The sequence below is a fragment of the Aegilops tauschii genome, chromosome 5 (genome assembly GCF_002575655.3).
Source record: "Aegilops tauschii subsp. strangulata cultivar AL8/78 chromosome 5, Aet v6.0, whole genome shotgun sequence".
Classification (NCBI taxonomy): domain Eukaryota; kingdom Viridiplantae; phylum Streptophyta; class Magnoliopsida; order Poales; family Poaceae; genus Aegilops; species Aegilops tauschii.
This window is the reverse complement of record NC_053039.3, coordinates 367239990-367261976: the sequence shown is the minus strand read 5'-3', so window position 1 is coordinate 367261976 and position 21987 is coordinate 367239990. Positions and strand designations below refer to the sequence as shown.

The window sequence follows — 21987 nt, the reverse complement described above, 5'->3', positions numbered from 1 at the left end:
CGGGTCAGCAATTGAAGTGTGTCGCAATGATTCAGGTAATTATCTTGGGAGTTTGTCACTAGTCATCGAGGGATTACTTGATCCTGCTACGCTGGAGGTGATAGTGTGCAGGGAGGCCCTGGCCCTGGCGGAGGATCTCCTTCTTCAGAATTTCACCCTCTCATCAAACTCCAAGCAAGTGGTTGGCGACATCGTCAAGGGCAACCAGGGCCACTATGGGTGCATTATTACAGAGATCAAGTTTCAAGCAGCGACTTTTAATTTTAACTTTATTTTTGAAGGTCATGCCGTTGACGGTGAAGCACAAAATTTAGCTAAGTACTCTCAAGTTCTTGGCCCGAGACGCTGCATTTGGTTGGCTCATCCCCAAAACTCAATTGTATCCCACCACATGTGGACTATGATTTAAAAAAAGCTTAGCTTTGCCCCTAAAAATAATCAGTTCATTGTTACTTGAACATTTTTTGAAAATCGTTTTAAAATTCTGAACAATGTTTGAGTAGAAACTTTTTTTGGTATTTCAAAATATTTTTTGAATTTGTGAACAACTTTTGAAAATGAGAATAATTTTTTAAATTCTCAATAATATTTTAGAACACGGAATATTTTTTGAAAATGCGAACATTTTGTAAAAATGTTGAGCTTTTTCATTTGGAAAATAAAGCATTTTTAAAAAGCAAAAAAGGGGAAAAAGATAAGGAAACCAAGGAACACCACTAAAAGAAACAACAGGAAAAAGAAAAACAGAAAAATACCTGAACCGGTCAGGAACCTTCCAGAAGGTTTCGAAAACCAGGATACGTGGAACGCTAAATAGTCGCTCGACTCGGTCCGTCTGTATGCTTTCTGGACAAACCGAAGCAAAAGAGCGTCGTATAGGATTTGCCGTCGCTATGAGCGATAAACAACAGCAGCTCCCTAGGTGTTCAGCCCGGACAGTAGCAACCCACCAAGGCCCAAAAGACGAAGAAGGCCCGAAGGAGCTCTTCTCGCTCGCTGCTGTGCCGAATGCCCAAACGCACGCACGCGCCGCCTGTCCGCTGTCCTGTCCTCCGCCTGCCGCCGCCCTTCACCGGAGCGCTGTGCCCCCCACGCCGTCCTGCCCGGTCTGCCCCCGACGGTTCGCACAACTGTGACCTGCCGCCGTTCCCCGGGCCCTCGGCAGCCCGCCTTCGCGCCGGTCATTTTTGGCCCCATCCGCCGTGCCGCCTGGTACCAGGACTGCCGCCCTGCTTCCGCCGGCCAGGCGCCGACGCTCGACGCCGAGGAGCGCCAGGTAGGGCACGCTGCTCGCCTCCGTTGCCGCTGGGTAATTTCTACAGTAGTAATTACCTCTCGAGCAGTGTATTTTTGTTATCGTTTTGTCAACTTTAAGTTATAGATTTTGCTACCACTTCACGCACTATTATTTCTAGTAGTATTTCTCATGTTTTATGTACTTTGTTGGATAGTTGAGCATTGAGTTTAAATTCTACATCCATCCACGACCTAGACATGGCAGCTACCAAGCCCGGCGCGGCCGCCATGGCACAATGTCAGGAGGGGTCGGCGGAGGAGCATCGGCTGCGGGCGGCGCTGCGCCACCTGCAGGCGGAGGCCGGAGTGCTCGAGCGCCTGGTCTACAAGCACCGGAATCAGCACCGCGGTGCCGCCTACTTCCAGTACCTCCTCAAGGTACGCCTACTACTACGACCTGTTCGCCCCTTCCCCCACCTTTTTCCGGCGAGTGGCTCTGCACTGATGAGTGTGATTTGTATGTGTTTGGGTTGGGCGCGTAGGTGCGGAGGGACCTGAAGCTGCTGCTTGGCGCCAATCTCATGGAGGTCATCAACGCGGTGTTCCCTGTCATCACCTGTCGTAAGCCGGCCAACACTATTCTTGCTACGAACAGGTTCGTCAGGTTTTCCATCCCTGGTGCTGTTGCACTCCCCTGTAAAACAATCTTTGTCATTTATTATGTGTATGTCAATAGCATAAATATGATAAAATTTGTGTATGGTACACCGTGGCACAACTAATTTCCTTGCACAAATCCTTCATGTTGGGGACATGGTGTGGTCTTCTGGTGATATTTGTGGCCCTTATATTGATCCTAGGAGATGACGTAGAAAAATGTATTCACTAATGACTGCAAGCTTAGCTAGAAGTTTCCACTTGTATGGGCAGTGCTTATTTTCTTGGCAGTTCAGATTATTTCATTTGCTTTTATTCTTGGTACAATGAGGCTATAGTTATATTAGTAGTCTGCTATTCAGGTTATTGCTTAATGTTTTCTTTTATAGGCAGGGTAAGAGGAAGCCTGGTGCAAACCATAGCCACTATAAGAGGCTTTTGGGGGTTGCCCGTTTGCTGTCCCAGGTGTGTTTTGTTGTCTGTTGACACTGGTTGCATTTTGCAAACTATCCTATTGCAGCTGAATCAAATATTTTGATGGAACCATAAATGCAATGTCACTGTTGATAGGGCATAGCTTTTGTTCCTTGTGGTTGTTTTCAAGTAACGAGTTACACAATATTGAAATTTGAATCTGTGGAAGTCTACCAATATTGCCTGGTTGTTTTACTTATTTTGTTTAGCTAACTAGGGTACAGCAGAAAAGGGTTGTGATTATCCCTGCACGTTTGCAAGATTTCGAATGTAATTTAGCATAAACCCTTATCTGGTACATGAAGCTCATCAGCCTAGAAACTCTATATTTTGTAACTGCATGATACATACTTCTGGATGAGTCGTTGTAGTTTACGGATCATTCTTGATCAACTTCGAGACAGGAGATAGCTAACTTGGTTTGAACACTAATGCTTTCTGTATTTTGTGCAGATGGCTGAACCTGTTATGAAGGGAGCAGTGTATCCTTTTTTTATCCTGTTCTGTTATTTTCTTAGCAAATAAAACAAGGTGTACACCCACACTTGGCTTGCCTTAGGTGAAACATGTATCATTTTACTCTTTGTGTACCAAAAAGGAAAGAAATCTCATATTAACTTTCATTGAGTTGATTGCTACCTATCCGAAGTTCCTTAATCCATACTACAGTCAGATCAGCTTTTTACTTGCTAGATCTTTTTTTGTAGAACTTTGCACTGCAGTGCTTGCTTTGCTTGCAAGAGTGAGGGTCCTGACCCAACAGGTGAGCCACATAGTCTACAGGCATTGCTATGAATGATTGTATCAATGAAATTCAGTAAATAACCGCCCGTATATTTATGCAGCAACTAACTTGGTAGTCAAACTGTTATGTGTATTAATTAGGAATCTAAGAAATGTCAACTTCTTTCTTCGAAAAGGAAGAAATGTCAACTTGGAATGATATGCTGCCAATGATCTTCTTTGTCTCTTTATGCAGAGATTTTGCATAAGATGCTTACCCTTTGATATTATGTTTGCAGATTTTACTTGATGTTGTATCAGTATACAACAAGGTTACTGATCTTACAGATAAAAAGCAGGCTGTTAAGATCAGTATTGATAAAGTACAGGTATGTTTTGCTTCCACACTAGCATTCTGTATCCTAGTTGATCATGGAAAAATATGTATTGCGTAAGATCATGCTTTCACACAAAAGTGCAGTTGCTGGACCTTGCAGTTACCTCACTACATAATTCCTTGGTTTTGCCTCTTCGTGTCACAGGCTTTCAGAGAGTACTACCCCTCGAGCAACGATCCCTGTACTATCCTGGAGTGTGTATGGGTGAAAGATAAATTTGTTTTGCACGAAAAGACAAAAGCTAGCAGTCTGAAAACCCAAGATGATGATCTGAAGTCGTGCACCCCAGATTCATCAATCCAGTATGAGACCCTTGGACTTGTTAGTGAAGGTTGGAACACTTTACCTTTTCTGGTTCATGATATGAACATTTGGAGTTCAGGGTTGCATTTTCTGCAACACTTATACATGACTGCCTGCTGATACTAAAACAATCGCATGCAATTATATCCTAAAGCATGCAAATGGAAAATTGTTTTCTGTTAAGTAATCTAAACTAAAAATACAATGCCAGTTGATTACAGTTATATGTAGGAGGAAGTGATATTAAATGAGTATGAATGAGAAGAACCTTGGTGGTGCTATTACATTCTTGGAGCACACCTCCGATTGACTATTTGGAAGTTCTGATGACCTCAAGTATATTTTCTAAAAACATTTCCGTGTCTCTTGTGGTAGATGACATTTGACAAAACACTCAAGAGTATGCGTTTGTGATCTGTAACTTACCAGTGAACTACTGCTGTTTAGTATGATATTTTGGTAGAATAGCCATATCTCTTATATGTTAGTGCATAACCTGTCTTTTTTTTTTGCGAATAGTGGATAACCTGTCTAACAGTGTTGCAATGCTAATAACAGTTAGCCTGGCTGAATGATAGCTGAGATTGTGCTTACTGGAAGACACACACTGTGAATTGCAACTATGGTCTTACTTGCTATTAGTTCCATTTCAGTTTGAAAAAATATTTTCGGTTGCCTGCTCCAATGGGAAACCAAAGTGCATGCGTTGCCAAAAATGATGTACCTATGTTTTATCAGTTTGTTACGTAGTATGTATCTAATAGAACATGAATGCTCGTTTATGCTTTTATCATGTCATACTTAAAAAAAAGTATGTATTTAATAGAATATGAACGCTTGTTTATTTATGTGTGTATCGTGTCATACTTTGAAAAGGTTCCTGTAACTTCTAATGCTACACTTGTGACATATCAGAGATGGAAAACCTTGATGGAGCAAACACCCCAGCCAAGCAACAACAGACTTCTCTGGCTGACCAACCAGATAAAGCCACCCATTGCGGCGATGCTGGAGATTCTCTCAGTGGGAGACAACTACCAAATGATCAGAACACCCCCGGCTCTCTCCTTGGCACGCCCCCTGCTGCGCCGACTCCACGAAGAGATGCCAAGCCTGATACGAGGAAGAGAGTGGCATTCATTGCGGTGGGGAAAACAAAAGTCACCGTGACACCGCCCGAAACATCATCCGTAGTTACCAAGAAGCAAAGGGTGTACACGATTCGACAGACCACCACAGATCCTGCTTTGTAACTCTGAAAGAACAACCGGTAATGATGAGATAAAGGGCTATACATATGCACACCTTGGTAGATGATCGATGTGTTATCGTTGATTTGTTGCATTCTTACTGCATCTCGCTTCGATACCAAGAGATTGTATCTTTTATCATTGACCTCAAGTGTATTTTTGTTATCAATTTGTTAACTTAAGTTGATGGATTTTGCTACCAATTCACGCACTATTATTTCTAGTATTTGTCATGTTTTATGTACTTCGTTGGATAGTTTAAATTCTACATCCATCCACGACCTAGACATGGCAGCTACCAAGCCCGGGGCGGCCGCCATGGCGCAATGTCAGGAGGGGTCGGCGGAGGAGCATCGGCTGCGGGCGGCGCTGCGCCACCTGCAGGCGGAGGCTGGAGTGCTCGAGTGCCTCGTCTACAAGCACCGGAACCAGCACCGCGGTGCCGCCTACTTCCAGTACCTCCTCAAGGTACGCCTACCACTACGAACTGCTCGCCCCTTCCCCCATTTTTTTCTGGCGAGTGGCTCTGCACTGACGAGTTTGATTTGTATGTGTTTGGGTTGGGCGCGTAGGTGCGGAGGGACCTGAAGCTGCTGCTTGGTGCCCATCTTGCAGAGTCCATCAACGCCATGTTCCCAGTCATCACCTGTCGTAAACCAGCCAACACTATTCTTGTTCCAAACAGGTTCATCAGGTTTCGCATCCTGCTGCTGTTGCACTCCCCTGTAAAACAATCTTTGCCAATCACAAAAATAAAATAAAATAATGTGTATGGTACACCATGGCACAACTAATTTCCTTGGACAAATCCTTCATGTTGGGGACATGGTGTGGTCTTGTGATGATATTTGTGGTCCTTATATTGATCCTAGGAGATAACATAGAAAAATGTATTCACTAATGACTGCAAGCTTAGCTAGAAGTTTCCACTTGTATGGCAGTGCTTAATTTCTTGGCACTTCAGCTTATTTCATTTGCTTTTATTCTTGGTACAATGATGCTATAGTTATATTAGTAGTCTGCTATTCAGGTTATTGCTTAATATTTTCTTTTATAGGCAGGGTAAGAGGAAGCCTGGTGCAAACCATAGCCACTATAAGAGGCTTTTGGGGGTTGCCCGTTTGCTGTCCCAGGTGCGTTTTGTTGTCTGTTGACACTGGTTGCGTTTTGCAAACTATCCTGTTGCAGCTGAATCAAATATTTGGTGGAATCATAAATGCAATGTCGCTGTTGATAGAGCATAACTTTTGTTCCTTGTACTTGTTTTCAAGTAACGAGTTACGCAATATTGAAATTTGAATCTGTGGTAGTCTACCAATATTGCCCGGTTGTTTTACTTCTTTTGTTTAGTTAACTAAGGATACAGCGGCAAAGTATTGTGATTATCCCTGCATGTTTGCAAGGTTGCCGATGTATTTAGTATAAACTCTTATATGGTACATGAAGCTCATTACCTGAGAAATTCTATATTTTGTAATTGCATGATGCATACTTCTGGATGAGTCGTTGTAGTTTACAGATCATTCTTGATCAACTTCGAGACCGGAGATAGCTAACTTGGTTTGCACATCAGAGGGAAAACACTAATGCTTTCTGTATTTTGTGCAGATGGCTGAACCTGTTATGAAGGGAGCAGTGTATCCTTTTTTTGTTGTTCTGTTATTTTCTTAGCAGAAATAAAATAAGGTGTGCACCCGCACTTGGGTTGCCACAAAGGAAATAAATCTCGTAGTAACTTTCATTCGGAGTTGATTGCTACCTATCCAAAGTTCCTTAATCCATACTACAGCCAGATCAGCTTTTTACTTGCTAGATCTTTTTTTGTAGAACTTTGCACTGCAGTGCTTGCTCTGCTTGCAAGAGTGAGGGTCCTGACCCAACAGGTGAGCCACATCAAACCCATTAGGAGTCGCGTAAATGGCGCCCTCTGGTGCATGCCACGTTGATCGCGTGGGTTGGGCAGGACCGCAGGAGGGCCTCCTCCTTGCCATTTTGAGTGGGCCACGTATTGCAAGTTGATTGGGAAAACTGAAAGGACCGGCAACCTCCAAGCCTCGTTGCTCTATTTCCTCCTCTAGGGTTTCCATGTAGCCCCGCCGCCGCCCCGATGCGCCTCTGCTGCCCTTCTCCCCCACCACCTCCGGCTCGAGCACAGCCCGACCTCACTGGCCCAAGCAGGGGTGGCGCGCCTCGTCCTCGCCTTCCTCTCAGCTCGGAGAGAGGCGACGGCTGGATTTGGCTAAGTGGCCAGCGAGGAGGACGACTTCACCCCGCAGCCGATGCCAACCACCACTTCCCTCGAGCGTCGCCATGTTCCTCACGCGTCGCCGACCGGCGGTGAGGAAGAGGACATCATGAGGTTCGAGGAAGTTTCCATCCCCACCGGCGAAGAGGACGAGGACCTTCGATATGTAAGTTGTCCTTACTTCTGTTGATCTGACCCGATCGGATCCTCCTCCTCAGTATCTTTATGTTTTCATGCATGGATTTCACTTCAGTTCATAAGAAAACCGTGATGTTCTAAATTTTACTTTCAGCATATCAGGACAACTCGGCTGATAACTTTAGAAGTGCAAACATGGTTCTAGTATTGGAGTCTGAGCTGGTAATTTCTGATTTATCTTCACTTGAATGTGTAAAGTTTTGTCTAATCCATTTTCCTTTTCTTAGTTGTGTTTGCACCTCTCTTAACCTGACAAACATTTGGCATCTGAAGATTCCGAACACCTTCAGTTTACAACACCAGGGAACAATTAGAAAATATGTTGGAAAGATGCAAACAAATAACAATATGTCGGATTTCATTATCTGCCAAACACAAGACCATGTTGTCTATTTCAGGTATATGAACTGTTTCAGATAGGACCGTGCCGTGTAGGTGGAAAGTGATTCAAGAAATATATATAGCGTTTACCTGAATGCACAAGAGTTGCTGCTGAGACTTCATTAGTACAGGTACAAGGCTTGTTAATATGAGCATCTGTAAAATCATTTACTTCCACAATCCTAGATGTGAAATAGAAATAAAGATTTGTTTACTTCTCAATCCATCATGTCCTGGCCATCCCATGGACTACGGATCCTCATCCAGACTGTAATTTTCTTCCTGTAGGAGGTTGCCCACCACAATGGTTTTGATATTACTTTGTGGCTCAATTTAGTGCAGCTTCAACCAGCTACTGAAGTTGACCTCATTCCTAGATTGCAGAACTGTTATGACAAAGCAGAGTGTGATTCCTCTCTTATCAGAGACCTAGACAGACCCAACAACAAGGGGAAGTAAGAAATTTCCACAAAAGCACAGTAAAAACATGCTCCTACTGGATTTCACCGAGCACAGCAGCAACATCAAGTAGAGAGGATCGGAGCACCTGGTGTTGGCAGGGAGGAGCGAGTCGTTGGGGTCGGGCCGATTGGGGATACCTCTTGATCCTCTGCGACACTGTATGAACTGAACTTTTTGTTTGCTTGTTCTGAAATGTTATGTTCAGTTCAGCTCAGCTTTCTCTCACAAACAAGCAGATTTCATTCAGAACAAAGATGTGCCTAACGAATGAATCTGGACCTATAACCAGCATGTTACATGCCGAATCAACAATAGCAGTAACTATACAAAGCAACCCAGAGTAACTGATGAGAGGAATAACAAGCAAGTACCTTAACACCATGGGTCTGTAGTCCATCCCAGAAAGTTGGAGGAATACGGTGTTGTGACTTTTTACACCTCGGGAGGCTCCCATGTCGACATCCACACAGCCATGTTGGTTCCGATAGAGAGGGGTATGGTCACAAGGGTGGGGATTGAACCTCGATCGGACCCAACGGCGAGCAAGCAAGGAACCTGAGGTACCATTATTTAGATAATGTATTGCGCAGTGTTTGACATTTTTGTCTGCAGTTCATGGCAATAATTTCAGTACTTGAGATTCCATCGTAGTCTTTTGGTCTGCTTGTAGTCAATTTTACAGTTCGAAAAACAAATGCATATTTATTACTCTTCCCACGTGCGTCAAGAGATCTGATGTTTTATGTATCTATGTATTATGGAGGTTTTTGTTTAACTCGCAAGCGGCAATTTATATCCAGTGAATTGTTAAAAGAATCGTCCTTGTATCTCAATTTTTGTCCGACTGATTTATTGGGCAAGTAACTACTGGATAAGAACTTGAGTACTCCATAATGAAAAGAAACCATTCCCTTATATGCAATAGTGTGGCATTCCTATTCTTGAGCCGCTGACTACTCGATCATATTTTGTGGGAGTTGTTCATCCCTGATTAAACTTGTACTGATTTTTGCAGGCGATTAAAATACTCAATGACGATATGACCTGTGATTGGTGACCTCATACGGAATAGGGTAAGACTCTTTCATTCTTGACTTCAGCTCTGTGCAGTTTTACAGAATGCTTTGACTTTACCATGATTGTTGTTGCATGATACGGTTCTCCGCTAGGCAGTTATCAGATATTTCAACAGAAAAATTTAACGAAAAAGTTAATTGTCAAAGTATGTTGCACAACAATCAAATAATTACATGTTAGACATTATATAACCTTTAGCTTATTCCCCTTTCTCCAGGCTCTGTATGCTTAATTGCAATTTTGTTGTTTCAGAATTACCTACTACAATGTAATTGTGTTAGGAATTTTTTCATCTGGTATATGCACTGTGTGTTGTATTTAATTTAATTTGGTTTATCCTTTTTTTATGATGACACCCCTAAATTACTTTTATGTCAGATAATTGTGCTTATAACATAATTTCACAAGGTCACTGTAGTTTCCAGTGTTGCCTTTTTCACATATTCTCTCACATCTTACAAATTTACTCGACATATTCATATATGTATACTGTATTTCACATAGTTGCATGCGCTGTACTCTGTTTCCTCCATAACAATTTCATTAATCCAAATATAAAAATACTCGTTCTGTATTGTACAATCTAATATTTCTCTTTTTATTATGATTTAGATTATGGTGTTTTCTTAAATTAGACCTTAGATCATTCTCTTTTGCAGCGCTTGATGAATTAAGCTTTTATCCTCAGTCCAGTAATAATGTGCCATCATCAAACCCATTAAGCGTCGCGCAAGGGGCGCTCGCTGAGCCGTGCCACGTCAAATCTACAGTTCCGAGGGAAAAACAACGACGCAAAAAAGAAAATGCATCTCACGTGCTCCAGAGCAAGACCCACCCTTTCTTCTTTCTCTCCTAAAAAATCGCATCACACAACCTCCCGTTTTGTTCCTTCCTTCCCCGGGTGGGCTAGGGTTGCGCCGCTATCGCCCCCGCCCATTGGCCATCCCGGCTCCTCCGGCTCCCACCATCAGAGAAGGCATCCTCCTCAGATCCACTCATCCACTGTCCCCAAGCCTTTTTGTCTTCGCGTTCCACCCGGCCTCCATGACGGTAGCAGAGGAGGGGGAGGAAGGGGATGCCATGGAGGTGCCGATGGAGGCACTGCCTCGGGGCGGCGAGTCGCAGAGGTGATTATGTGGACGTTTTATGCGAGGTGGGGGTGGAGATGCGTGACGGCGGCGCGGCGTGGGAGGTGGCATGACGGGGCTGTGGCGGCCAGCCCCCCTACGGAGGAGGCAACGAAGTTCTCCCAAGCCATGGACCTCGCCAAGAAGTTCCCCTCTTTCGCCGGCGCCATGGCCGTCCGCTGTGGCCGTGCTCCCTCAAGGTTGCCCACACTATCACTATTCTTAGAAATGCGCTGCCTGCATACTATTTGGTGCGTTTTGGTACTCATGTGTCTGTTCCCTTCACAGCAAAATAAACATGACCAACTTAAAGTTATTAGAAAAGGAGAAGTTGGTAGACCTATCATGTTTGTCGTGGTGGCACTTCTACTTGTGTTCTCATCGTTCTCCTAAGGTGCTAAAGGATAAAGATTCCTAAATGTGAAGTGCATTCTCATTGTAGACATCAGTTGTGCTGTCCATTTGGTAAGATTGATGAATGTCTGTGAGGTCAATATCCATGCATGTAATGTGGTCGTTCCTTGAAAGTTGAAACTTTGAACTCTTTGCCTCTTTGGCCCACTTGGCATAATCTTGGCTATAGTGTCAACAAATTTGGTGTCACCAAAAATCCTTCGGCTATAGTGTTCATCATCTAATTTATATCCTTGTTGTTTTCCTCATGGCCCTGTTTCAAATGTTTTGTATACGATGTCCCTGAAAAACTGGAGTTGATATACCCAGGCCAAGTATCACTTTCTTTAGAAATAAGGCTAGGATAGCTGATGTTAAAATAGAGACCGTGCCAATGAGTAATTCATCAACGTTTTGTAGCTAGCATTCCTATTGTTCTAGAAAAGCTGCTTATGCTTCTTAAAGTAAGGGGCCATAATTAGTACAATTCCTTCCAAGCTCTTGGTGACATATTTTTCCTTCCATTCCATTTGGAACCTGTAAGTACTAATGCAACTTGCTACCAAGTGCAAACTTGTCAAATTACGCAAAACAATTCCCGCATAATGATGTATCTTCTCATCTTAATAGGGAGTTGTTTGAAAACAACATCGCCGCTGTTGGGAGGTTTGCTGCGGGGAGTTCGAGGTGACCTATCTCTGCATGGACTACACCACCAGGGAGGCCCTCGCTCTGCGAGGGTGGGGAGCTCTTCGACCGGATCGTTGTGAGGGGGCACTACACGGAGCACGCCGCCACTGTGGTCACCAAAACCATCGTCGAGGTCGTGTAGGTGAGAATGGCCCCTCGATTCCTTCATTTGCCATTTGGGTTAAGGCTGTCCTAACAGTATGCTGGGACACGTTCATTCTGTGATTCATGGTAGAAATATTTGTTGGCTATATGTTCCAATGAATAGGTTATGATCTAATCTGTGAAGCAATTAATTTCTGCATTTTTTGTTGTTCATTCGCGCTGTTTGATTATCTAGGATCACATTTAACTTGGTAGTACTTAGATTGCTGCAACTTCACTTTTTTGTCTGTTTAGTGAATAACGTGTGTACATTTGTTCTGTCCTGTACAATATCAGATCTGCCATAAGCATGAAGTGATGCACCAGGACCTCAAACCAGAGAATTTCTTGTTAGCAAACAGGAAAGAAACGGCTGCACTGAAAGCAATTGATTTTGGCCTGTTTGTTTTGTTTTTCACTCCAAGTACAGTCAATCCTAATATCCTATATAGCTATCGTTGAAGCTTTCCATTTTGACCCGTCCGTCACTTGTCGATGATATGGTCAGAGGACAAAGCTGAGCTGATATAGTAGCATGCCTTATGCTATCTTTTTTTTTTTACTTTGTATTGTTTGCCTAATGTGCTATTTGTTGGTGAGGTGTAGGTGAACGGTTCACTGAGATTGTTGGAAGTCCTTATTACATGGCTCCGGAGGTGTGAAAGAGAAACTATGGCCAATAGGTTGATGTTTGGAGTGTAGGGGTGATTCTTTACATTCTTCTTTGTGGTGTCCCTCCGTTCTGGGCAGGTCAGTTTTGTAGTGTAAGTGGTGTCCCTACATTCCGGGCAGGTCAATTTTTGTAGAGTAAAATGGTCAATTGTTTCGGTGGCATAGGTCAACTGCATTAAACATTTAGGGTACTAAAAGTGAACTGTGTTCTGATGTCATGTCTGCACAAAGGGGCCATGTGTCTCCTTCTACACTGAAGTTTTGTTTTCCTTATTCTGCCTCTGGGGTGATTGGCCTGTGGACTCTGGTTCAGAAAAATATATTTATCTTGTCCCATTGAATGCTCTTTCTGAATAATATGTTTGTTGCTTCCATTTTATAACGCAGAAACTGAAGAAGGTGTTGCTCAAGCAATTATCCGGTCTGTCACTGATTTTAAAAGAGATCCATGGCCGAGGGTCTCAGATAATGTAAAAGACCTTGTCAGGGCCCAGATCCAAGGAGGCGTTTGACAGCTCAACAGGTTCCTGGTAATAATCAAATTTCCACACAAGTTAACTGTACAGAATTGCATTCCTTCTGTTCTTCTTAAATAGATATAGAATTGCTTTCCTTGTGTAAATTTCTTAAGATTTTCGCCCTAAGATCATTTAATTGCATTGCTCGTGTCTCATGTCCATAATTTGTATTTTCTTCCAGTTCATCCCTGGTTGCAGAATATTAAGAAGGCTCGAAATGTCAATTTGGGTGAAACAGTTAAGGCCAGACTTAAACAATTATCTGCAATGAACAAGTTCACGAAAAATGAACATGGGAGCAGATCCGCGGCAGAGCGGGATATGTGACACCGGCCTCTGCTTTTGCACGCCGCCATCAATCGCTTTTGAGCCAATGATTGATCAGTGCTAAGCTGCTCCGCATATTAGGAAAAAATGTTGTATATTAATTAGAAAGTATAATTTCTTTACTGAACTAGTGACCGATAAATGTTGAAATAGCTTCCACTTATTTTGTGGAAGTTCATAGAATCACTTGTTTGAATCTTTATATCAATTATGATTGTTTTAGTATAAATATGAAAGTGGAAGGGGCGCCTTCCACCTGGCACCGCCCCAACTTCTTCTCAGGAGGCGCCACAAGGGGGCGCCCCAACCACTAGTAGTCTACAGGCATGGCTATGAAGAAATTCAGTAAACAATCGCCCATATATCTGTGCAGCAACTAACTTGGTGGTCAAACTGTTATGTGTATTAATTAGGAATCTAAGAAATGTCAACTTCTTTTTTCGAAAAGGAAGAAATGTCAACTTGGAATAATTTGCGTGCCAATTATCTTCTGTCTCTTTATGCACAGGTTTTGCCTAAGATGCTTACCCTCTGATATTATATTTGCAGATGTTACTTGATGTTGTATCAGTATACAACATGGTTACTGATCTTACGGATAAAAAGCAGGCTGTTAAGATCAGTATTGATAAAGTACAGGTATGTTTTGCTTCCACACTAGCACTCTGTATCCTTGTTGATCATGGAAAAATATGTATTGCGTAATATCATGCTTTCACACAAAAGTGCAGTTTCTGGACCTTGCAGTTACCTCACTACATAACTCCTTGGTTTTGCTTCTGCATTTCACAGGCTTTCAGAGAGTACTACCCCTCAAGCAACGATCCCAGTACTATCCTGGAGTGTGTATGGGTGAAAGATAAATTTGTTTTGCATGAAAAGACCAAAGCTAGCAGTCAGAAAACCCAAGATGAGGATCTGAAGTCATGCACCCCAGATTCATCAATCCAGTATGAGACCCCTGGACTTGTTAGTGAAGGTTGGGACACTTTACCTTATATGGTTCATGATATATGAACATTTGGAGTTCATGGTTGCATTTTCTGCAATACTTATACATGACTTCCTGCTGATACTAAGGGCGTGTTTGGTTGCCGTGCGCTACAGTACCCACATTGCATACACTTCTCCACCCAACCTGGCTATGCAAATGCAGCCTCAAATGCACCATCTGCATGTTGTTTGGTTGCTTGCATGCCCTCTTGCTTGCATGGGGAGAACCACACTGCCTGGTGTTTGATTGCCTGCATGTTAGTGGACAAACCCAAGGCATGGTGTTTGGTTGTATGCAACTCCTGGTGTGTGGTAACCTCTTTGGCTAGTTGGTGAGGTTACCACCACACTTCGGCAGCACACATCATAAGCACAACAGAGTATAAATAGAGCATCAACTAGCATAATTCAGATATAAGCAGTACCACACTTCATAACAGTTCAACGCATAAACCATAAACATGTTCAAAGCAGACTCGATAGTACGCTGGAAAGAGGTGGCCCGGCCCTACTCCTTGGCGGCGAAGGCTTCGTCGTGCTTCCCGCACTTGTTGACGACCTCAATGCCATTGTCGTCGAAGATGATGACCTTGAGGGTGTCGGGAGTGAGGAGCTTGAACGTCACCATGTAGCCGATCTTGATCTGATGAACGGCTGCGTAGGTGGCCCAACCCTGATCCAGGGTCACCCTGCCGTTCATCAGCTTGACCGTCACCTTCCAGGAGCAGCCGGTGTTGTTCCTGAGCTTGAACTCCGTCGGCACCGCGACGAAGTGCTTGGTGAAGTCCAGGGGCATGGGGATGCACTCAAGCTTCGGTGCAAGGATGACCTTGCAGAAGTGAGTTGGGCCATCCTCCTGATGATAGTGGCCGTAGTTGCGGCTCTTGTTGCTGGGGGGCTCCTCCATGCCCTCGTCGTCGCCACCCTCAGGCGTCTTCGGGTCTTCCTCGGCGGTGGGCAGCAGCACAACCTCGTCGGGCATTGGGTAAAGGGGCTGCTTGCCCTTGTTGTCAAGGGCCGGGAGCACCTCCGTGCCCATCTCATTACTCTCCTCGATCTGCACACAATTCATGGAGTCAAGCACAACACAGAGTTCATGGCTAATTGAAGAGCATGTAGTTAAAACAACATGACTGTCACTCTTCTCCTCCTCTCCATCCCCCCTATATTTACTCACCCTGCCCACCACTACCTACCCACCCCCTCTCTTCTCTCACTGTCAACCTTCCTCCTCCCCATCGCCATGAGCTCTAGCTCCAGCTCCAATGCCAACCCCTTCCCTTGGGGTATTGGCTGGAGGGCCTTCTTCCTCGGGTGGTCGGCTGGTGACCGCACCAAGTTCGAGAGCACCATGGAGGTGTGCTCGAACGTCGGCTCCATGCCGGACATGAAGAACAAATCTAATGCAGTGCTCATGAAGGCCACTAAAGAAGAGCTGAAGACGCTGATTCCTGACCCAGCGAAGGGCGCGATGGCAGTTGGCATCATTCGCTGGGCCATGAATCAGGCGTCTCCGACGACGCTAAACAGAGGAAGAAGTGGTGCAAGTACAAGACCTACTGGGCTCCTAATGACTGCCGTGCCGCAGTGTACTGGGAGACGGCTATCGCGCCGCCGGCGATCATCGCTGGGGAGCCTAAGGAGGAGGAAGAAGAAGCGGTGCACATGCCAGCGAGGGCGCCGGAGCTAGGCCGTCGTACCTGGCAGATCGACCTCGACTCCGCCAAGGATGACGACGACGACCCGCCGGCCAGCACGGCGATGAAGAAGAAGATGAAGGCCAGCAAACACGCCAGCTGCCAGTTTCAAGGTTTTTCATCTTCAAAAGTGCAGTATTAGAACTTAGGCTCCCCAATCTATGTCCAAATGTTCATATCTGATATGTGACGGCCGCTGCGGTCAGCCGGTTTCCGTTGTGTACCCCCTATCCCCCAATCCCCCAATCCCCCTTCTGCATTCCGATCTTGCATGTATGAACTGGTATGAACTGCTATGAACTAGTATGAACTACCCCTATGCTTATCTACCTCTATTCCCCATTCCCCTCCGCCGTGGACCGAATCTATCGCCGTGGATCGAATCTAGCGTGCATGTCGAAGAGAGAGAAGTGCTTACCGCCATTGATGGAGTCCGGTGGTCTTCTTCTGCTGCTCCGATCCGCCGCCGCCGGTGATGGAGTCCGGTGGTCTTCTTCCTCTGCTCCGATCTGCCGCCGCCGGTGAGAGTGGGGAGAGGGAGCGGTGAGGGGCGGTGAGGCTAATAACTGCTGGCGCTTTGGGAAGCAACGCGGCTTCTCAAGCGTGGCCGCGCGCGTGCAGCCGCCGCCGCCCACGTGCACCGCTCGGGTCTGGCCCTGGAGAAACTGCCGATTCGTGCGTTCCTAGTGAGCCAGGCCCAGAGGTGCTTTAAGAAGCGTGCGATGCAGGCCCAATAGTGTATGCGGGCTACCAAACAGGCTGGATACTTCCCGCGCGGGCCTGGTCGAGGCCTATGCAGGCAACCAAACACGCCCTAAAAGAATCCCATGCAATTGTATTCTAAAGGCATGCAAATGAAAAATTGTTTTCTGTTAAGTAATCTAAACTGAAAAGACAGTGTTTATTTATAACAAATATATGTAGTTGGAAGTGGTAGGAAGTGATATGGAATGAGTATGAAGGGAGATGAAGAACCTTGGTGGCGCTATTACATTCACCTCCAGTTGACTATCTGGAAGTAATGATGACACTTGGGTATGTTTTCTGATAACATCTCCATGTCTCTTATGTTAGATGACATTTGACAAAACACTCAAGAGTGTGCGTTCGGGATCTGTAACTTATGGTGGACAACTGCTGTTTAGCATGATATTTTGGTATAATAGCCATATATCTCTGTATGTCAGATAACCTGACTGACAGTTGAAAACAATAGTTGGCCAGTTAGGCTAGCTGAATGATGGCTGGGATTGCGCTTACTCGACGACAACACACTGTGAATTGCGACTATGGTCTTATTTTCTATTATTTCCATTGCAATTCTAAACCATATTTTTGGTTGCGTGCTCCAACTGGAAACTGAGATGCATGTGTTGCCAAAATGCTGCACTTGTATATAAATTGTTTGTTTTGTATCTAATAGAACATGAATGCTTGTTTATTTATGTGTTTATCGTGTCATACTTTGAAAAAGGTTCTTATATAAGTTCTAATGCTGCACTTTTGACATGTCAGAGATGGAAAACCTTGATGGAGCAAACACGCCAGCCAAACATATCAGATATGAACATTTGGACATAGATTCTAATGCTTCTCTGACTGACCAACCAGATAAAGCCACCCATTGCGGTGATGCTGGAGATTCTTGCAGTGGGAGGCAACTACCAAATGATCAAAACGCTCCAGGATCTCTTCTTGGCACGCCCGCTGCTGTGCCGACTCCACGCAGAGATGTCCAGCCTGATCCGAGGAAGAGAGTGGCATTCATCGCCGTGGGGAAAACAAAAGTCACCATGACACCGCCTGAAACATCATCATCATCCGTAGTTACCAAGAAGCAAAGGGTGGACATGATTTTACTGACCACCGCAGATCCTGCTTTGTACTCTCTCCGTTCCTAAATATAAGTCTTTGTAGAGATTCCACTATGGACTACATACGGAGCAAAATGAGTGAATCTACACTCTAAAATGCATCTATATACATCCGTATGTGGTTCATAGTGAAATCTCTACAAAGACATATATTTAGGAACGGAGGGAGTAACTCTATATAAAAGAACAACCGGTAATGATGAAACGAATAAAGGGCTATACATATGCACACCTTAGTAGATGATCGATGTGTTATCGTTGGTTTGTTGCGTTCTTACTGCATCTCGTACCAAAGAGATTGTTTTTTTTTTCACCAAGCATCACGTGACATATCAGATAATTGATGAGGTTTAGGCCAAGAGGCAGACGTCTCGGGCGCTACGGATCATTATTTGACCACAATCATGCACTCCGTTTAATCGATCATGTACTTTCATATGGTCTAGATAAGAGGTGTACCTACATGGCCACACAACCACAACTTTCTCATTCAATCATGCTTACACAGCCTTCTCTGATGGCAACCAAATCAGTTGAAAAGAATCACTAATTTCATAGTACATTTTCAATCACGTTCAGCAGCAGAACTATCACAAGCTTTCTTACTAGCCGCGAAGATCACTTTAAAAGAAAACGACGATCACAGCCGAATCTCCCCTTCCTCTAAATCTTCTTCGAAGCTCTGCTGCTGCTGCTTCATGTCGTCGTCGTCAACCTTGAGAAAGAGTCCAATCTGTCGCAACAAGTTGTTGGGCCTGGCCGTGTTGTGCTGATCAATGCCGAGGGCCTTCACGTCCTCGTCCAGGGTGTCCTTCGGCATTGCCGCCCTCTCCGTCTCGAGCAGCTCCTGGCGTGCCTTCTCCCTCGCCCGGGACGTCTCCTCCTTTCGCCGCCTTTCCAGAATCTCGTTGGCACGGGCGATGAGGTCGCGCGTTGGAGGCGTAGTGTTGGCGGCGCGCTCTGCCGGAGCTGGACGACTGTCGACGCTCTGGTGAGATGAACCAGAATCCGAACCGCTGATGGTTGCATCTTCGCCAAGATTCTTCACCGGTGAGGCGTCGCCGCAGATGTCCACGTACTCCTCGTCCTCTTCGACGAGCTTCACGGGTGTCGGTCTGACCGGCAAAGGGGAGACGCCGCCGACGATGTCAACGTCTTCGTCCTCCTCTTGGGCCATCGTCTGTTTGTGTTGATGATGCGTCGACGGATTCTTGCTCTCTCGAAGGAAATTGTCCAGCTGCTTCTGCATCTCCACAAGGGTCGCGTCTTGGACGGCGTGCATCTCGATCTCGATGTAGTCGCCACAGAGGCCCCGACGCTGTGCTTCTTCAGTAGCTCCAAGATATGAGCAGGGAGTACATGAGATTCAGATAGCTTCGCTAGCTTCGTGAGGTCCGCGTAGAGTTGGCTCCGCTCCTCGGACGTCATCTTCTTCACGGGAACGGGAAGGGGGGACGCCTTCCTCTTCTTGGCTGGCGGCTCCTCGGCTGGACAGACGCGCACGCGGGGAGCCGACGGGGACGAGGCCGGGAGCACGGCGTGCGCCTCGGCGAGGAGGCGACGGACCGCGACGAGCTCAGCCTGGAACCGCTGGCGAAGGATCTCCAGCGGGCGCGGGCGCGGGCGCTTCCGGCCGGACATGATGCTGAAGGGCTCCCGGCGGGCAATCTCCATGGGAGCAGTGGACGGCGGTCGCTGGGGGTAAGGTCCGGAAGGGGCGAGAGGATGCGGTGGAGGAGAGGAGAGGAGAGGAGACGATGGGGAAGATTGGAAGTGCGCTGGAGAAGACAGAGGGCAAGGCCTTTTAACTTGTGAAGTGATCCGTAATGAGATCGAAGCCGTGTGCTGCTGTGGGTGATCCGTGAAGAAATCGGAATGCATGGGCCCGAGTCAGTTGAGGCTTCGGGGGTAAGTGCATCTCTCAAGCTTAGCTTGATTCACCACGGCCATGCATGATGCATGTCTTCATTTCCCCCCAGTTCGTCCTGCTCGCTGACATCTTCCAAGATGCGGAACCATCACAACATCATTCCCCTACTCCTGGCGCTGGGGTTCTCAGCTTGCTGCAGCATCAACATCATTCTCAGATCATCGTCCTCTCTTTCTTGCTACCAAATGCAGCAGCTCCAATTAGGCACGCCAGATTTCGTTTTGAGAATTTCTGGATAAATTAAAGAAGAGGCTGTCTAGGGTGGATCTCAAGACAAGGGAGTTGAGAAAAACTTTCTGACGCGGAATTCAGACTGAGGAAGAACTGAAACTGAACATTAATTCTCAAGGTTTGTGACAGAGAAGTAACTCAACATTCAGACAAGGCCACGACAGTGCACGATCATTTTGTCAGTGTGTTGGGCGAGAGGCATCCACGGCAGCGCACACTCAATTGGGACGAGCTACAAATTCCATCGGTTAATTTGCAGGGCCTGGACAACCCGTTCTCTAAACCGGAGTTCTGGCCTCCTCTCCCCACCTGAGAAGGCGCCCGGACCAGACGGGTTCATGGGAAAAAAATTTCAGGTCATGCTGGGGTATAATTCGAGAGCAAGTGATGGCTGTTTTCCACAAGTTTTATCAGATTGCGGGTGAAATTTTTGAAGAAATCAACAGAGCTTCACTGCCCTGCTTCTGGAAAAAGATGGTGCCACAGAGCTTAACCACTTTCGGCCGATCAGCCTGATTGCAAAAGCTCATTTCCAAGCTGCTGTTGATGAGGCTTGCAATGGCTGTCTGCTACCTCTATGAGCTCACAAGTTGCACCACCGATCAGCGCAGCTCGATAGAACTAAACCTGATCATGGGCAGCCCAGGGCCGGGCTTGCCTCTTGGGTCGGGCTCAGGCTTTGTTTTGCATCCCGAATGTATATTCGGGCTGGATCGGGCTTGTCTCTCGGGTCGGGCTCATGCTTTGTTTTGCATCCCAGATGTATATTCGGGCCGGGTCGGGCTCAGGCTTTGTTCTGTATCCCGGATGTATATTCGGGCTGGGTCGGGCTTTCGTTCTTGCACTTTCCAGGCCGAGCTTACATGTAATGGCACTGGGAAACATCATTCAGGGCGGGGTCAGCTTGACAAAATGTGTATTGTCGGGTTTCAGGTCAGGCTCGGGCTTGGAGTTTGGGGTTCGGGCCTTTTGAAGCCTGTCCTGAAACCTGGTCTGGCCCGACATATGATCAGGTTGAGACATAACCATGCGAGGCCATCGACACCACCTCGTGGACATGCAAAAGTGCATGTGGATGGGGGTGTCTCATGCGAACAAGAGGCGGATCAACAACTGAAAGTGTGCCACAAGTATTCAGATAATTATCTTGGGAGTTCGTCGTCAGTCATCGAGGGAGACGCCACATTTGGTTGGCTCATCCCCATGATCCAAATTGTATCCTATCACATGTGGACTATGATAAAAACTTAGCTTTACCCCTAAAAATAATCAGTTCGCTGTTGGTTGAACAATTTTTGAAAATGGGAGCACTTTTTGAAAATGAGAACATTTTTTGAATATCTTAACATTTTTAAATTCTGAACAATCTTTAAATACAAACATTTTTTGGAATTTCAAAATATATTTTGAGCACACGAACATTTTTGAATTTATGAAATAACTTTTGAAAATGAGAGAATTTTTTGAAATTCTCAAAAATATTTTAAAACACGAACAGTTTTTGAAAATATCGGTATATTGTTTTGAAAACGCAAACATTTTATAAAATGCTGAACTTTTTCATTTTGAAAAGTAAACATTTTTAAAAATTAAAAAAGGTAAAAAAAGAGATAAGGAAACCAATGAACACAGATAAAAGAAACAACAGGAAAAAGAAAAAAATTGCCGCAAAAAAAACGAAAAAAAGACCTGTACTAGTCAGGAATCTTCCAAAAGGTTTCGAAAACCAGGAATGTGGAACGCTAAATAGTCGCTCGACTCGCTCGGTCTGTGTGCTTGCTCGACAAACCGAAGCAAAAGGGCGTCGTATAGGATTTGCCCTCGCTATGAGCGATACACAACAGCAGCTCCCTTGGTTTTTTTTTTTGAGACACAGCAGCTCCCTAGGTGTTCAGCCCGGACAGTAGCAACCCACCAAGGCCCAAAATACGAAGAAGGCCCGAAGGAGGCCTCCTCGCTGCGCCGAATGCTCAAAATATATTTCGTA

The 21987-nt window shown here is 45.4% G+C and overlaps 3 protein-coding genes across 9 annotated transcripts; all 3 read left to right on the top strand.

The window, feature by feature from the left end:
• The first annotated feature begins 998 nt into the window (after positions 1–998).
• On the top strand, positions 999–5244 carry LOC109763243 (uncharacterized). 2 transcript variants are annotated; one of them, XM_020322092.3, is made up of 9 exons: positions 999–1276; positions 1493–1674; positions 1779–1891; positions 2283–2358; positions 2821–2849; positions 3037–3130; positions 3390–3479; positions 3633–3819; positions 4707–5244. In XM_020322092.3, the coding sequence occupies exons 1-9, from the start codon at positions 1009–1011 to the stop codon at positions 5042–5044; spliced, it is 1377 nt and encodes a 458-aa protein (XP_020177681.2). In that variant the 5' UTR covers positions 999–1008; the 3' UTR covers positions 5045–5244. The 2 variants fall into 2 exon arrangements, with proteins under 2 accessions (XP_020177681.2, XP_040246381.1); XM_040390447.2 differs by having other exon boundaries at positions 1151–1276; positions 1452–1674.
• On the top strand, positions 5228–18227 carry LOC141023431 (uncharacterized). Of its 6 annotated transcripts, none has more exons than XM_073500396.1 (15): positions 5228–5509; positions 5614–5735; positions 6099–6174; positions 6650–6678; positions 6831–7452; positions 7579–7646; positions 7883–7996; positions 8154–8887; positions 9343–9400; positions 11555–11756; positions 12365–12508; positions 12818–12960; positions 13825–13914; positions 14068–14254; positions 17481–18227. In XM_073500396.1, the coding sequence occupies exons 1-5, from the start codon at positions 5228–5230 to the stop codon at positions 6985–6987; spliced, it is 666 nt and encodes a 221-aa protein (XP_073356497.1). In that variant the 3' UTR covers positions 6988–7452; positions 7579–7646; positions 7883–7996; positions 8154–8887; positions 9343–9400; positions 11555–11756; positions 12365–12508; positions 12818–12960; positions 13825–13914; positions 14068–14254; positions 17481–18227. The 6 variants fall into 6 exon arrangements, with proteins under 6 accessions (XP_073356497.1, XP_073356498.1, XP_073356499.1 ...); XM_073500397.1 differs by having other exon boundaries at positions 7579–7996; positions 8154–8485; positions 8564–8887; XM_073500398.1 differs by adding an exon at positions 16890–17000 and having other exon boundaries at positions 7579–7996.
• On the top strand, positions 10661–14292 carry LOC141022872 (uncharacterized). The gene is made up of 3 exons (XM_073499149.1): positions 10661–10792; positions 13825–13914; positions 14068–14292. Exons 1-3 carry the CDS (start codon positions 10661–10663, stop codon positions 14290–14292), a joined length of 447 nt encoding a protein of 148 aa, XP_073355250.1.
• Positions 18228–21987: the final 3760 nt, after the last annotated feature.